General features: G+C 42.3%; 1 protein-coding gene across 2 annotated transcripts in view; it reads right to left on the minus strand.

Annotated features, from left to right (window-relative positions):
• Window positions 1-18,195, minus strand: part of efna3b (ephrin-A3b) — a 95,392-nt gene that overhangs the window by 70,803 nt on the left and 6,394 nt on the right. The window contains exon 2 of one of the 2 annotated variants that reach the window (XM_037784633.1): window positions 9,837-9,929. In XM_037784633.1, the coding sequence (XP_037640561.1) occupies window positions 9,837-9,873 (37 nt within the window). In that variant the 5' untranslated portion in view covers window positions 9,874-9,929. Of the gene's footprint in view, window positions 1-9,836; window positions 9,930-18,195 lie in introns of those variants that run through there. The other variant, XM_037784634.1, reaches the window with a different exon arrangement.

An 18,195-nucleotide genomic window follows, 5' to 3' on the forward strand; every position in this document is an offset into this window, starting at 1 on the left:
CACAGACAGAAACTATCTGCATGGCTAGATCCCCCTGGAACTAAGTGAGGAAATGTGTTTTTGGTGAAGTGACCCTTCAAATCCCAGCCTATAGAGCACGGATGATTGACGGTATAGCGGCTGCAAGGGGCCGGTTGTAAATATACTGTGTGGCTACATTTTAAAGGAGACTGTAAATCAGGTGCAAGAGGACAAAGTTGGAAATCGAACCCCGATGGTAGCTGAGATTTGGTGCCTTTTTTGAATAACAAAAAAAATCCACTTCTCGCTTTCTTTGAAACAGACGCTGACATGTTCTGTCTCAACAAACGCCGCTGTCAATTCTAATCATCCAGGTTGGATTTTCCAGGCGTGGGCTGCAGTGCTATTGGATTACTTTTGTATTGGGGTTATTATGAGAAACGACCTCGGGGCCGACTGCATGCGGTGACACTGGGGCTCTTATGACATTTCCAACCCAGAGCCGGCCAACAACACATCTGTCAAGTGCTCCTTTCTGCAACCTCGAAATCTAATCGGAGCTTTCTCATAGCACTGATAATTGGATATTAGGCCCCTATAGGCCTCGCATCCCTCTCCGGGGCCCCGGGAAGTAAACAGTGCACATATGAATTCAGCAGGACCCTTGCATGTACACGAACGTCATGTAAATGTACAGTAAACAATTTATATTTTTGTACACTTGCATGTGTGCTGCATTTCAATGGCATTCTTGAAACCGGGAGTCTCTTTCTCACTCCGCCTCCCGCTCGCTCTGTGTCTTGGCCTGCTTCGCTGTTCACTGTTGTGTTAGTAAATTGTACTGACACTCCCCCCGCCTCCTCTCGCTCCCTCACCACCTCTGCTGCTCTCCCTCCCTCCCTGTCCCTCTCTCACCCGACTGACTGACACGAATTTTCAATCTCTCTGTTTACCTTTCACTGCTGTGCCTAAAACAACACTGGTACAGGCTAAGAGCAAGGAGGAGACTGAGGGGGGGGATGGAGCTGAGTAGGAGGAAAAAAAAGAGGGAGGAGGATGAGGAGGAGAGGTGCCACTAAGATTGGAGGGGAGAAGGAGAACGGCGAAGGGAGGGGAGGGAGGCGGGGAGGGGGGGATGTAAGAAAAACGAAAGAGGTGCAAAAAGAAAGAACAGGGCTTTCTCTGTGTTTTGGTTGGAGAGGAATCCAAGGGGGAAAAAGAGCAGAGAGGAGTGAGGGGTTAAGGGAAGGAGAAGAGGAGCTGGTACTTCTGAACAGTCACGCAAACTGAGCCGGCAGAGGGGACGGAGGAGGAGGAGGAGGGGGAGGAAGAGGAAATGAAAGGGTGGAAAAGAAGTCAGGAGTTGGGAGAAAGAGTTGGGCACAGAACATTAGGAGTGCAATGAGATATAGAGAGTGAGGGGGAGAGAGAGAGATTTATAGAGGTGCAGAAGGAGGGAGAGGACAGCAAGAGTGATGTGTGGAGAGAGGAGGGATGGAGGAAGAGAGGGCATGTATAGAGAGAGAGAGAAAGAGAGAGAGAGCTCAGAATAGATACGCTCTCAACGGCATGAAATATTGAACGAAGGAGGCCGAACACAAGGAGGGGCGAGGAAAATGGAGGGACTGATAAAGACAAATACAATCGTTTTGCGTGTGTGTGTGTGTGTGTGTGTGTGTTGTTTTGGAGACAGGAGGAAGGAAGGTGAAGAAGAGGAGTAGGTGACAGGAATATGAAGAATAGTCGCTCCTGGCTGGAGACCAACACACACTAACGTTGCTTTGAGTTTAGATTACTCCCATGTGTGGAGGAGATGGAGCGGAATTTGGTGGTGTTGAAAATATCACACTGCAGAGTACGTTTCATCACTACTTGCACACCCTCCCAACACACACTCACTCACACACACACACACACACACACACACACACACACACATACACACTCCCCCCCCCCTCCTTTGATCTCACTTCTCACTGATCTTCTCTCCTTCCATGTCAAATATTTAGGCTGCATTTGGCAGGTTTGACGAAAATTACCATGGAGAAATGATTTTATTTATTTAACTTCCACATCAGAAGTCGGTGTCAGTGTAGCTGCGAGAGGATGATCCCGAGTTTCAACGAGAGGAGGCCGGCACTGATCCAAAAAAAAAAACACAAAACTGCTGACTTTCCAATTTCAGACATTATTTTTAATGCGGGGAACCACTGTTGATTGATTTCTGAGGAAAGCACGCAAGCAAAGTACGGAAAAGTTGAAATGGTATAAGGAGACACACAAATCCACACTCAAGGTGATGAGTCAACACTCTCTCCGCCTCCGTCATTTGCTATTAAAGCGTCAAGATGATGTTTTATGTCTCTTTTTTGGATAAATAAATGCACGTTTTAATTAATTCAGGCTGTGCAGCCCTGTAGGGAATCGTAATCTCCAGCTAAGCCGAAGAAGTGTATCATTTTAACATTGATAGAAATATCTGACAAGCATTGCACACAGAGAATGACACACAATTGCAAATCTCTCTCTCGCTATCACTCTCACACACAAAGACCTGTATTCACTTACTCTGCATTTTTTAAACCAAAAATCTTGACATAAATCAGACAGAGCGCATCAGTGAAGGGAGAGATGAGTTTACAGTGGCTGAAGAGGAAAGAAAATGAGGAAGAAGGAGGGCTGTGGTAATAACTGGGGATGTATTGTGTGCTATAAAGTATCCGAACACACTCGACTTACATTCTGAAAGGCAAAATTTGAGTTTACTCATCCTTTTAAAAATAATATAAATCTATTTTTAGCGCATAAATACGAAATATTGGACAGATGAATCGTACATGAAAGCATATCTAAAATAAATGAATGACTAAAGCATGCAGTTAATGTGTTTACTGAGGTGATTATTCACCTACTAAAAGTGAGTAACATAATTTCATAGTGCATAGTTCATACTTTTAATTTACCACTGCAATACCAGTAATACCATTTCTCACATAAGGAAAGAGTTTTCTCCATCATGGATTTATACCAAAGAGAGACTGTGATAGATCACACCATATGCAACACACATGGACACAAAGATATTGAGCAACCATGAGTCACCATAGGAAAATAACAAAGAAAGGAACAGCTGACTCACACAAACTGAGCTAACTGACTGACACACAGAGGAAATGTAACTATAACATGTACAAATAACCAATTAAACAGTTTGATAACAACTTCATATTAACTATGAAAAAAAACAACTTTAAAATCCAATTCAAGAATTTTAGTTAAATAAATGTCTGTTAAGTCACCATCTACCAACAATGATTGAGCCTACTGATGAAAGCCCTTGCATCGGTAGGATTACGAACTGGCGGCAAAGTCACAAGCGGCGAAGTGGGATCCGAAAAAAAACACCCGCAATCATCGCTTATCGCCTTAGGTGCCGCCAAAGAGAATGAAAAGTGACAGAACTTAGGTCGTGTCTAGAAGTTAACCCACAAGTTGCGAAACGTTTTTTTTTGCATGTTTTCGCAACTTGTGGGTTAACTTCTAGACACGACCCAAAACTTTGTGTTAACATCAACAAAATTTACTAAATTGGCTCGTATTATGTATTCCTGTAGCTCTAGTGTGTCCTGCAGAGACATGGTGAAATGTGAAATGAGGTGAAAGCTCCTCTGCTGCAGAAGGACCCGGATGTGGTCAGATATCCTGCTTGTGAAGAGTCCACCCGCAACTAAATTTCCAGAAAATAATAATGATAATAATTAGGGCTGTTAATCGACTAAAAAAATATTTAATTGCGATTAATAGCAAATTAATTGTACATTTTTTAATCTGTTCAAAATGTACCTTAAAGGGAGATTTGTATAGTATTTAATACTCTTATCAACATGGGAATGGGCAAATATGCTTGCTTTATGCAAATGTATGTATATATTTATTATTGGAAATCAATTAACAACACAAAACAATGACAATTGTTGTCCAGAAACCCTCACGGGTACTGCATTTAACATAAAAAATATGCTCAAACCATTCGGTGACACCGCTTGCCTTGTGGATGTCGGCGTTGTCACCATGGAAGAGACCACTCCCATCGATGTCAACTGGGCTTGCTCAGTATTTTACGGCATGATTAATTAAGTTAATTGCTTAATTGTATTCTGCAGTACATCTGTAAGCATCTTTGTCACGTTTCTATACTCATTTATTCATGTCTTTTTTTTATTTTGTCAACCGTTTGTGCAAATTACAGACCCGGCGAGAATGTAAAAAGTTTAGGCCACTTAAGAAGATAGTTAGTGTGCGTGTGCATGTGTATGTCTGAGTGTGTGTGTGTATGTGCACTGCTGCAAGCGTGTGTATAGGAGTGGTTGGGCTTTGGGGCTATTTAGACAAATGTTCCTGACGCCTCATATATCACAAGTCTCTGCACTGTATTAGCCCCCGCGAGTGTACTTCTGCAGACAGCACAGAAACACTGAAGACAGCAGGTATACGCGCACACACACACACACACACACACACAGAGACAAACACATACACAAGAAACCCCCCCGCCCTACGGGTACACAGATAACACACACATGCGCACACATAGAAGAGGAACAGGTGCAGGTTGAAGAAGCCAGCTGCCACCCGCTCTTTGTAACAGATCTACATTTCATCAGCCACAGCAGCAGCAGCAGCAGCACAGGTGACGCCGAGCCCAGTGGGCTCCCAGATTAGGAGAGTGGGGAAAAAGGTTTAACTTACACTGTCATCTAAGGTCAGATTTGCATTTTCCTTTTATTGTTAAAGGTTAGGTATTCCAGAGGCTAAGCTGATCTGAGATCAATGCCTAAAGGTGCCCCTTCCACCCCCGAGGACGGCTTCTTGGGGCATCTGATGGTGACATCATATCTGTGAAGGAAGTTGAAAGGACAGATGGGAGATTTTTGCCCATTTTGGGGCACGATTGGTAGACAGTCGGTGTCCTCTACGCCTGTATCTCTGCTGCTTTCTTTCCCTCTCTTCATTTCTTTCTCTCTTTGCCTGTGGCTGCCTCTTTGTCATTCTATCTCAATCCCCTTATTTCTGTCTCCACTGCTATCTCTGTCGCCCTATTGCTCCTGCTTCCTCCTCCCTCGCTCTACCTCTATCTGCTCGATGCTCTCGGCCACCCTCTCGTCCTTCTGCTCGGGCCGCTGCGAGGAAGTGCTGTCAGGTGAAACCCTGGTAGATTAACCTCTGACCCTCTGCGGGAGGTGGGACCGATTGGCTTGTACTTGCCATCAATGTAGCATGTGTGTGTGTGTCTTTTCTCCATTTGGGCAATATGATGGCTATCTGGGCCGGCAAATTTGCAGGGTGAAATGCATTCTGGGTTGTGATGGTGCGTTATGGATGTATGTGTGTCTTTGGTGTCCAAACTAAAGAGGATGAAAACCCCGTTTCTGCTGCTCTCAGCAAACTGGAGCTTACCGCTGTGTCCAGAGCATCAGCACATATACACAAACATGTTAACATGCACACACGTGGAACACACACACACACACACACACACACACACATGTACAATACAAGACATTAATACAAATGTTTTTTTATTCTCTTTTACCGACTTTGAATGGCACCTGATTTGTGCAACAGTGAGCGCTAAGGGCCCCCCGCAGCATCTCGTCTGATTGGGTTTGTGTGCCCATGTGTGCAGAACATTTACGACTGTGTATGCATGTGTGCGAGCGCACGTGTGTGTGTGTCCGTGAAACAGAGGCTCTGACTCCCAGCAGTCCTTTATCACACTGACTGACTGCTGAAAGGCTGAAAGCAGGAAAAGCCATTTCAGACTGTGAGGCTAAATGATGGCAGGTACTCCGATCAATCCGCAGGCAGCTCGCCACAATAACACAATACAGACCAGTCATCAACAGCCCTGTCATCTCCATCTGTAAATGCACTTCACACAGCCTCCACCATCTCTCCTCCTCCTCTGACTGCCATTCAAACAACCTGTCCCCTAAACCCAATTGGTCCTCATATAGCTGAAGTAGTGATTGTGTGGCTGTTTCCACGTTTGTTTGCGTCGTGTTGTCCTCAATTTGTTTCAGCGTTACTGCTGAATTTATCGTCTCGCTGTTTTGGTACGTCACTTGGCTTTAAGGTATGACTAATATGGAGTAGCCATGTATTTCTGGTGGCGTCGCAGCTACATCTTGAGCCTATTGATGAAACTAATGACCAGAATGACTAAATGGGCCGTCACAATACACGGCTCTGGAGACTCACAGGGGTGGGCAGGCTTTTACGCCAGCCAAGCACTAACAGAGTCAGCTGCAAGAGAGACAGAGCTGGAGAAAAAAAAGAGAGGAGTTTTTTCAAGGTGAGGTGGGAAGAAAACAGAGGGGAGAGAGACATCAGATGGTGGAGGGAACGAGAACAGTGAAAGGATGGAGAGAAAGGGGGGAGTAAAAGCGAGTGGCAGGGAGGAAGGGAGGGAGGGAGACATAGTGAGTAAGTAAAAGCAGGTCTGGTCCAGGTGGGGTTCAGACAGTCAGTATGTTATTTTAGGAGGGCAGAGGGAGGTGGGGCGAGAGAGAAAGGGATGGATGGAGGGAGGGGAAGATGAATGTAGTTAATTAAGATGAGCAGGCGGAGGAGACAGTGTGGAATTACACAAACACTAATTAGAGTCTTCGTTAGGGGGCACGAAACGAGAGCAGCACATCCATCATCGCAGCCCTCCATCCCTCTTTTCTCCCTCCTTCTTTACCTCTGTTCACCACTGCTCTCGCTTTTGCACGGCAACCATATTTCCCTCTCACGTTGCTCCCCGCATGCCCCCGCCACTTTTCATCCCACACTTTTTCCTCTCTCCATCTTTCCCTGCTCAATCTTGCCCCCATCGATCCCATCAGCAGTTAACTAAATAGGTGTGATTTAACATCTGGAATCGTAATCGAAGCAACCTGTGCTCTCCCTTCTTCCTTCACTTTGATTTCTATTCTTTATCGTCACATCATTCCTTCTGTTTTTATCACTGCTGCGGGAAGGATTTCATCTTCACTCTCCCACTATACGTGCTGACAAACACACACACACACACACACACACACACACACACACATTAACTGTACCATGTCAGCACTATTTTTATTGTTTCGCCAAGCCAGTCAATGCCTCCTGTAGTCTTGCTGCTCCTCCTACATACAGTATACACAGCACTGTAAACCACTTACCTCTTCTTATCTAGCTTTCTCTCCTCCCTCTTCTCTCTCTCTCTTTTTACACACAGGCTCTGAGCACTACTCTTGTCCTCTTTATCGTTTCACTGTCCTCCTCCGGCTCATCCCTCATCCCCCTGCTCTTACCGAGTAGCAGATCAGCCTGTCACTGTTGTCGTCTGCATCTCTCTCCCCTCGTAAGACCACAGGGATGGAGAGGGAGTGATGAGGGATAAGTTTGGATGGAGCCGAGGGTGGTCCATGCCAGCTCTTGTTCCTGGCATTAGTGTGCATACCTACACAGCATGAAGCAAAATAATACCATACACACTGTGTGCTCACAATGCAAGTGATTGCAGTAATGTACTTACACGAGTCAAGTACAAGTTTAGCCCCTTATCTACACACTTACGTACATTATATACTATATATGTTCACATTGACTGGGAGTTTCAGTATTCACTTAATAATTTCAGTATGGTATAAAAAAAAACGTATAAACTTATAGATGAAACTTTTCTGACATTTTTCATTTTGAACGTTTAACTGCTGGACAACAAGATGTCTCCTACTTCACTGAAAAGTGTTCATTCATTCAAAGTGTGTATGTGACATCACACTTGTGTTACACTGACTTCCAAACTGTCACATGTGTTAAAGTGAGATTTAAGGTGAGCACAGAGACACTTTCAGCAGATGAATGTGAAAACAGCCTTCTAGTGTCATACTCTGCACAAGCAAAGTAACAATTAGCAAAACACATTTTTCAGTGGAGGGGGACTTGACAGTTTGCAACACTAAAGGACATCACCTCTGGATTTAAAAATGTCCCACACTGAAAGACTACTGTTTACAATCTGCAAAGTTTTATCTCTACATAAACACAATAGAAAGAAGAATAACAAGTTATTTCTCTCGTGCTGCAAAGGACAGAAAAGTGAGCTTCACTGTGTTGTCCCTGAAAGCAAAGACCACAGTAACAAGCTGAGGTGGGGGGGGATTTGCAGTAAATGTATGCATCTTGACTCAGAACAGTTTGCAGCTCCAGACTCAGGTCAAAGGTCACAGCATACTCACAGTTGGAGCCTACTAACGAGTTCCTACTGTATAACATGGGAATGCACCAACTACACTTTCATTCATAACATAAACAAACCAGACACTACCAAAACACTGGAGAAATGTAAGTGATGTCAGGCTGATTCAAAGGTCAAAGAGGGGAAGAACTCAATCATTTGAAGTATTCTCCCTATAGATGTTGACGATTTGTCCATCATTGTTAGCCATGTTAGCGAACTGGCTCTAGGGAAGACAACGTCAGTCTGTTGGTTGGTATCTCAACAACTTCTGATTGGATTGCCCTGATGACATTTTGTACAGACATTCACTGTCCTCATTCTCATGAATCCTTAATGACTTTGTTGATCCCCCGACTTCTCCTCTAGCGCCACCACAAGGTTTACTATTGAAATATCTTGACAACCGTTGGATGGATTGCAATGCCATTTGCTATAAATTCAAGGTCTCTACCTATACAGTATACACTCTAATTACTGGTGATCCCTTTTTCCTGTAGAGCCACCAGCAGGTCAAAGTTCTCACTTATTTGGTGAAATATCTCAACATCTACTAGATGGACTGGCAGCACTGGGGGACACAGGGTTTTGAAAGAAATGCAATAAAAGGGCCCTCTTGGATGCGTCTATGGTAGATAAAACATGATAAAGTGCCCTCTAGAGTGCCCTTCCAGTGGAGAAGGAGTAGATGCAATGCACTAATGGGTGCCCTTAAACTGGAGAAAATGTTATGCAGTGCCATATAGGCTGCCCTATATACTGTAAGTTTCTGCGCGCTGGTGACCCTTTTATTTTTTCCGCCCCTGCCCCTCAGACAGTCTGAGTCCGCCACTGGTTGGCAGTTATGGCTCCGAAATAATGTATCCTTCTTTGGCGTCACCATAAGGTTGACACTTTTTGTTTTCTAATGAACTATTGGATGGATTGCCAACATTTGGTACAGATATGCATGATCCCTGGAGGAGGATTTGTCTTCATCTTATGCCGTCATCAGTTCAATTTCTTTCTTCTTTCTTTTATGACCAAATACCTGCAAAACTAAGGACATTCCTATCAACCAGTTCTTTATTAGTGCTAATTAGCTGATCTTAGCATGCTTACACACTAAACCAAGACGTTGGACATATTAAACATACGTGCTAAACATCAGCATGTTAGCATTGTCATTGTGAGCATGTCAGAAGTCTGTTGAGAGCATTTAGCACAGAGCACCGCTGTGTTTAAGTACAGCCTTACAGCGCTTAGGGATGGCTTATAACACATTTGGATCAGTGTAAAGTAGATGCGGTTGAGTGACACTTGCGTGAGGATTTTCCATCTGCAGGCCCCACTTAGCAAGATACTGTTCTAAAACTAACGTCGATCCGAAATCATTTAATTTCATCAGCTAACAAGGCTCGCATTATTGTTCCAACACTTCCTCTGCAGTTTGCAGTGCCCTTCACGGGTTAGCTTTTATTATTTATATGCACCCCGATAGGTCGCGGAGGTTGAAATTCCTTCGGTTATCCACAGTCAGCGGGGACTCAATTTCAACAGCAGATCACCCAGTAAAACCATGATGGTCTCCTTGCCTTCCATCTGTAACCATTGTGGCACATACCTCCTGGCCAGCAGCACAACAGCAGCAGCAGCAGCATGCTAATTCACTGTGAAAGCGGCGTAGTGTGTCCCATCACCGCACCTCCTGTAATCCCTGCAGGTGAGAGAGAGGAGAGAGATGGATTCCTGAGTATCTGATTGAGCAGCAAACAAGATGAATAATTGATATGTAGGTTCTCCATCCCAATGAATACACAGTATACACACACACAACCACACACAGATGCACAAACACCAACTGTCTTACAGCCCATGCATGCAGTCACACCAGTCTCTCAGGCTAAACTAATCCTCCAGGAAATGTAATACGTGATTCAATTAGTAGCAGCGTATAGTGCCAGCTACCTCCTGTGTATGACATGGTAGTGTCAGTGTGTGTGTGTGTGTGTTTGTGTTGAAGCACTCTAAGTACAGAGCTGAACTAAGTCCAAAACCACTTATTAATATACGGTCCTCTCCTCGAGCATGAAGAGGCAAAAATGTCCACGCTGAAGAGTAAAGCCCAGAGATATTCACAGCCAAATGTAAAATAAAATGCCACCTAGTAAATTAAGACTCTGATGGTGAAAATACCGAATGAAAATATGGGATTTTTGCATTTTAAAAGACAGAAAATACAGTACAGAAAACAATAGCCTAACCGTAGTCTCGGGCTAATGCTCTCTGTTTGCTTTTCCATTATTCATCATCTTGTTTTTCATGCGCTCACAGTTGTTTTCCACGCTCTCAGCAGTAGGATGATGCCACCGCCTTTCAAGTGCGTTTCTAAGGGTCAACTCTCGCCTCAGACCCTAAAGTCTAACCATACAAACAGAAGGCGAGAAAAGTGCTCTCATAATCCGACCGAAGGGGTACGAGCGGTCAACGTTTTCCCTCATTTTAATTGCTCAGGATTCAGTCAAAAGATGAACATTGATATTATTTCATTAAGTCAGTTTCTAGGTGTTAGTGTTCTTTGTGACTGAAGTCTAATTTAAGACTATAATATCAGCCACAAAATTGTAGACAAGAACACATTTTGTAAGTTCTTAAAGGAGACAAGCTGTCACATTTCACTTCTGACAATCTTCAGACAAGTTTAGTCTTGATCAGCTGCTTTCTCTTTTATTTATAACAGTACCTTAAATTACCTCTCAGCAGGGACATTCCTGAATTCATGCATTATAAAGTCAAACACTTTCCAAATACAAAACACTGTCCTCAGAGGAAGCTTGTTAAAAATTACATAATTATTCTCAGACTTGGCAAATAATAATTGCTTTCTCTTTAAAATGCATGTAGTGAAATACGGCCCATCTCATGGTCCAGTGGGGGAAGAGACGGAGGAGAGAGAACAAGAGTGTTACTCTTTATTGCTCCATCTCTCTTTCACGCTCGTTGAATCTCTCTATTACCCTGGAAGTCTCCCCAATCTCTAAAAAAAAAAACACACACGCAAGCAGAGAGTCCACTCTGTGAACACTATGTAATATACAGCATGTGGATAGCAATAATGAATGTGTATGTGTGTGTGTGTATGCTTCTCAGTGTGTCTGAGTTATGATTGATGTCTCTGTTCTCAAATTAGGCATTTAAATGGGGTAAAGAGAGGGAGCACGGGATGAAGGAGAAAAAAAAAAAACAGCCACTTAAAAGGGCCTAAACCATTTAAGCACTTAACCTCGAAGCCCTCTCAATGTCACGCTCAAACTGGGTCTCCTTTAAACTGCCTCTGTCTCCAAGTCAGAGCTGCTTTATTGTCCGGATCATGTTGTACAAGGTCAATGCACAGAAAGTAGAATGATTCTGGATGTAATAAACAAAGACAACTGGTTTCCTCTGTACAATTGGCCTGCCAGTAATAATTTGTATAATGCATAAATCTGTCAACCGTTTTTTTGATACATTGTTTTGTCTATAAAATGCCTGAAAATTGTGAATAATGCCTGTCAAATCCTCCCATTTCAATTCAATTTACAATGATATGAAAAACAGGAGAGCAGAAAGTCCTTTAGAAGCTGGAAAACAATTATTAAAATTGGTGCCAGTTCATTTTCTGCAGATCGACTTATTGATTAATCTTTTTTTTAGCATAACATCATCTTTCGATCTCAACTTTTAAAAGTTTAAAAATGAAGAACATTTACAATTCCATGATAACAGAGTAACCTTCATGTGCTGAGGAAAAGCCTATGATACAATCAAAAGCTCCAGAACAGATACTAAATGTAGGCTACCTGGTATCTATTAATCTATTGTACCTTGTATTATTGATCGACTGGTTTCAGCTCTACTATACAACACCGTATACAACTAGATCAATATACAACGTAGTATTTACTGAAAGATAAGAAAATAATTGTGAGCAAGTAATGAAAAATGGAAGAATATGTGATAGGATGAGATATACCTATTATTTAATTGAATGTGGTGAGAACTAGAGAGGAAAAACAGTCTGAAGGAGAAGGCAGATTTTTTATGAAAACTGCTGGTTGACCTTCAGGCTGTGACATGATCTGACATATTTAGCTGATTCTATGTCAAAGTCAGCTCTTTCCCAACCAGATATTGAGTTTTATTTTGGTAAAAAAGTAGTCTCTCGTGTCTTTCTGCAGGCTGAAGTGGAGCTGTAAGTGTCGTTCCATCTCTACCCTTTGTTTTAGGCCAAGCTAACACAATAAATCCATTCCAAGTCCATAATATATACTAATTATAAGCAGGTATATTGAGTATGTTCACACTGGAAAAGTGATAAAATTACATATAATCAAAAAAGTGAGTATGCACGCTGAAAAATGCCTGATTTTTGAGTGTGCTGTTGATCCACAAAGGAGCTAATCAAAGCTGCACAACTTTAAAAGAACAGATAGTGGTGAGACAGCTTCAAAAAGATCTTATAAAGCAAACAAACAACAAGAAAAAATAATTAAATCTTTGTAAAAAAAAAGACAAAAAAACACTTTGGTTTCCTTTTAAGAAGTTAAACTGGCAGTTTGATTCCAAAGTCGCAGTTTGATTGAAAATTGTATTAATGGCGAAGTATGTTGATTTCTGTTATACTAACTGCAAAAAGATTAATATATAGTACATACTAGTGTATGGATCTGGGACATAGTATCTGTTTTCTCTGGGTTGCCAGGTCTCTCTGGCGTTTTCTCTCTGGGGTTTTTTTGTGAGTTTTTTGGAGTAGATGTTCAGGGGTTAATGCACTTTTATTTTTCTTTGCCTATAATGTTCCAGGTCCAGATGGTGTGAGGGTTATACTGAGGCTTCAGCTCCTCCCTGATCATCTGTTCATCATCATCATCACGATGTAAGGCCTGACATCCATCCATCTATTCACCAACTCTTTTGTTGCCATTACTCCATTTTTCTTTAGTTGAAGTCACATTTGCCACAAAGTGTGGAAAACATTTATAGTTTGCCTTGAAAATGAGTCTCTCGCTGTCTGACTGATTTGCAGTGATGGTGAATTAACCCTGATTGGCCGGCCTGTCTGTCTGTAATCAAAGTGGATGAGGCATCAGACTGGCCGGATGAGACGCTCATTATTTTCCTCGCTACTTTCTTCTCCTCTCATACCCTACATCAATTTATAATACCGCTCTCTCTCATTGCGTCTCCTCTCCCTCTTTCCCAAGCCTTCTGCTCATCAAATCCCCCTCCTAGACTTATCCCTTCCCTATTTTTCATTTCCATGTTCTCTCTCTCTCTCTCCTTCTCTGTCTCTCTCCTCTCTCTCTCCCCTGGATATTTAGTTTGATTTATTGCCTCTTGTTGGAAAGGTTGGCGTTTTAATAACTCAGCTCCTCCTCGCCCCAACGAAGAGAGAGAGAATGTACGAGAAGAAGAAGAACTTTAGTAAGCACAAAATAAACGTGCGGACAGACAGCAAGGTTTTTCTAGTGCTTTCTTTTATCTCTCCCCACCCAGCACTCTCCCACTCTTTCATGTCTTCCGGTTCCTCTCACCGTTCACTCCGGCTGAGGATATAAAAGCTAAACGCGCAGCCGAAATGGATGTCAATTTGAGCCCCTCTCTGATCTGTGGAGAGAAAAATACACATAACACGCACACATACACACACACCCAACAGCTGTAATGGACTGGGGATGTGAAAACTGACAAGCACATAAAAGATGGACCATCTGGTTTGAGGAAAGCATGGGACCAAAGAAAAAAAAAAAAAAAAACTTTAACCAGAAGATCGATGATGAAAGAGGGACAGCACTCTGGATACACAGTGATAATAAGAAAAAAGTAGAGTTAGAGGTGTGAAATCAACAGAGAGAGACGAGGATGTTCATCAGCTAATGGGCCGGAGAGGATGAGACAGATAGCGAGAGACAGACTGGGAGATTTCTAGCACCAAACAGAGCCTTTATTTAGATGGCGATTATTCACACTGGTCATTAGAGAGAGAACCATATCACTTTCCCTCATTTACTGAAAGACAGCGAGGGGAGAATGAGAGGGCAATCATTAGGAGATATCACTTTCAGCCATCTTCTGTGGAGGGGAAGAACACCACAGCAGACAGAGTCCACATCCTCCAGCAATAAGACAATAACTAGCAATTAATAATTCAAATCACAAACCGGCAGCCACCGCATCGACACGTGGGAGTTACAAAAACCTGTAAACAGAAACTTTACGCTCTCGTTCATTGAGTTTGTCTGCATCGGCTGTAAATCTATCCGATCAAGGTAATTATGTAGCTATAGGCTGAGCATATTGTTTGTTCTCTTTACAGCGTGTCTTCTTGTAGAGCAATTAAGTCAAAGTGAACGCAGAGTTAATTACAGAGCATGAAGTGGGATTATTGCAAAACATGCGCGCGGTTCCCATTTAATTAAATGTTTGCAGGTATTCATTGTAAACCTGTCAAACATTGTGATGTAACGAAAGAACAGGCGTTTCTTGTGACGAGCAGATCCACAAACATGCACAGAAGTCTTCCTCTTTCTCTCTCACATGCTTACTGTACACACACACACACACACACTCAGTGTCTGATTGCGCAGTAATAACTCACAGGAAAAATCGTTGATGGGGAAAAAAGTCATTGACAGGGAAAAAAAAAAATGAAAAAAAATCTGCATTTTTATCTTCAGCCCATAATTCTAAGTGGTCCGGCCTGTTTGAATGTTTCCTCGGGGAACAATTAACTTGCTTTTAGTTCCTACCACATAAGCATGTCTGCCAAATCCCCATCAGATCGCTGCCCACAAAAACACACACCGACAGTCAAGAGATTACAGACACAAACTGGAAAACACTCGCGTGTGTGCACTTAATGAAGAAAGCTACGAACACTGCGACAGCAAGAAACTAACAATTATATGGAGGTTAAAAAAAAAAAAAGACAAAAACTAAATGGAGTTTTGTTTGTACGACACTTGTATCTGCCAGCTTTGATTCTCCATACAAGAGCGGATCCACTTAAATGTAGATATTGTGACTTTGCATCAAAGGTGTCACTGTCTCCGTTTTAGTATCTAAAGCAAGTATTTATAAAAACACACTAAGTGACAATTGAGTGCTTGCATGTGTTGGCCTCTCCTGTCAAAGCTGCTAAAAAAAGATTCATGTATTCTCTTATTCAGAGCCACATGACTGAGCAGGTGAGGGATTTCTCCTCAAAGTCACTTTGGTGGGGTTCAACCGTCGATGTGCTGTAATGGGACAGTCACTTCAACCACTAGACCGCCCCGTTGATTCCTTTCTAGCTGTATTTAAATGGAAATCTCTACTATTGGCACCGAAAAGAATCTTTTTAGACACCAGAGCGTAATTGGAGAAGTTGCAAGTCACAAAAGTGGAGTGTCTTGTTGGCAGTAAATAGATCAAGACATAACCTTCACTGCATTTTTGGCAGAATATCAAACTGAGCGCGCAAACAGCCATCGCCTCGTTCATCTCAAAGTTAATTTTACTACCGAGGGTTCACTCGGTCCATCTGGGATGGATGGAGGAGCGGAGGGAGATGCAGTCAGTACAGTAGGGGACAGAAAGGGAGAGGAGAGGATAAATTGTGGAGGTGTTCGGGGGGGGAGGATGACTGCTGGCATGCAGAGAGGACAGTGAGGAAGTGGACAGAGAGCAGAGAGAGACCGCTGCGAGGGGCCGAGTGAATAGGAGGAACAGAAGGACAGATGAATATGCAGAGTGGGCTGCGTGTCCTCTTCTTGCCTCCGTCTGACTGTACTAATCATCACAAATGCTGCGAGAGGGGAGGGAGGGGGGGAGGACAGGGGAGCTGGGGACACAGAAAGTAGGTGACAGGACAGAAAGAGGAAAACTGTAGAAACAGAGAAGAAGACTGGTGTGATACTATAATGCTGAGTTTTGGTACCACATATTGAGGAATATAAAAATGTTCTTCTACAAAACAAAAAGCCTTTTTTCATTTATCAAAAGCCAAAGTTCAAACACATACGCCACACAAGCACCCTGTAATACTGTATACATATCATAGAAATTATAAAAACATGTACATAATATCATTTTACTGTCAATAGGAGTTTTCACAGAACACATTTTGACATGTGACAGTAGGAAAACCTCTGTATATTAAGTCAAAGTAACTTATTACATCCAACATTCTTTGCACTTCCATGCACTCTTGTACTACAGCACTTGTACATCACAGTATACCAACAAACCTGTGTAATATACTGAAACAGGTATCATCACTCACCCATGTATCTCCAAAACATGAGCTCAGAAAAAATGTTCAGCTTTGTGATAATGACTTTTTCCAGATAATCAAATGTAGGCTATATCATACAGTTTTCAGTCACAATTCAACCTGTATATAGATACTGTATGTTAAACAATAATGTTGGATGTTGACACTGGAAATAGTAGCTTTGAAACCCCCTAAAAATCGTAACTCCAGGTCCACTATCCTTTTCTGGAGCTTACAACTTGGTTACATCTCATGGTCTTCATCAGTGGACAGAGTTTGCAGATCGGTCAGTTATCTTGTGACATAATAGCTCCTCATTTGTTTTGTTGTTTAGCTTTATGTCTTTGTGTAGCTGTACATCTATTTGTATCTTACTATTGTATCTGTATAGCCTTGTATAGAGCAACCTGACTTAAATTATTATGTTTGAATATTCTTGAACAATAAAGTTAATTCTGATTCTGGTTGTTAATATTCTATCAAAATGGCAAAATTTGGATTTAAAGCAAGATTATGTAACTTTTGAAGGAAGAAATAACACAGTCTCTCTCTACTGCAGGTTTAACTCACACGATTGATCAGCTGTTTCCGCTGTCTTCCCATATAATCCCGTGCATTAGAATCATTGCATTACATCCTCTTCATCTCCAGACATGATAGAACAATTAAAACTTGCCCTATTGAAACAAATTCCTGAAGACCTCTCTCGTAGATGGGTTACATTGCCATGGCGACTTGTTTGTTTCATTCAATACAAATCAGTTGATGGAAATGCACCTAATTCGCATTTCTTTTTGCCACATTTCAAAAGTTCATTTAAAATTCGCTTGATTGAATGGAAACACGACTCACAGATATTGTCTCACAGAAAGTAGGTAACTCTGATCACAGAAAAAGCTAAGGAGAGAAATTGTGCAAGCATGCAAAGCCAGCTTCGCATATACAGTACGTGACAGTTTCAGTCAGTCAGTACCAAAAGAGTATTGAAGTTTGATTCCCACCTCCATCAAAGATAGATAGAGGGGGAGTGAGGGGGAACATACGGAGAACAGGCTCAGCAGCTTTGAAAGACAGATGAACAAACAGAAAAACAGAAAAGCCAATAGAGAAAGACAGAAAAGCAGATTGGACACTGTGTCTGTGATGATGAGGAGAAAGAAGGGACACAATCGGATTGCTCACATCTCAGACTGTTGTATTCAGTGACGGCCACTTTCAGAGTCAATAGTAATGGATAGCACACACTGTACAAGAGACCTGGCCTTCTTTATCTGCTTACATGTAGTACATAGCGACAACAATAGCCCCGACTATGCATCGAAAATCTGCCTCAATTTTCATCTTTTCTTTACAAATAGCAACTATTAGTCGCCAAAGAAGTTGAAGTGGCTTCTCACACAACAAAAGACAGAAATGAAATGAAGGAAAAGACACAGATGACCATCAATACACTGCAGTGTGAGGAAATAGTAAACACAGATAAAGAGAGGTGGAGCTGAGGAAGAAAGAGAGGAGGAAAAGCGAAAGGGTCTAAGGGGGAAGTAAGAAAGTGTGGCGAAAAAGCATTCAATAAACACGTCTCTATAGTAACCGAGATGTAATTTGCTTGGTGAGAAAGATGGAGATTGAGGGGGAGTGATGGAGAGAGGGGAATAGAAAAGCATTTACCATCACTGCTTGAGTCCAGAGC

Source organism: Sebastes umbrosus, chromosome 11 (assembly GCF_015220745.1).
Source record: "Sebastes umbrosus isolate fSebUmb1 chromosome 11, fSebUmb1.pri, whole genome shotgun sequence".
Classification (NCBI taxonomy): Eukaryota; Metazoa; Chordata; class Actinopteri; order Perciformes; family Sebastidae; genus Sebastes; species Sebastes umbrosus.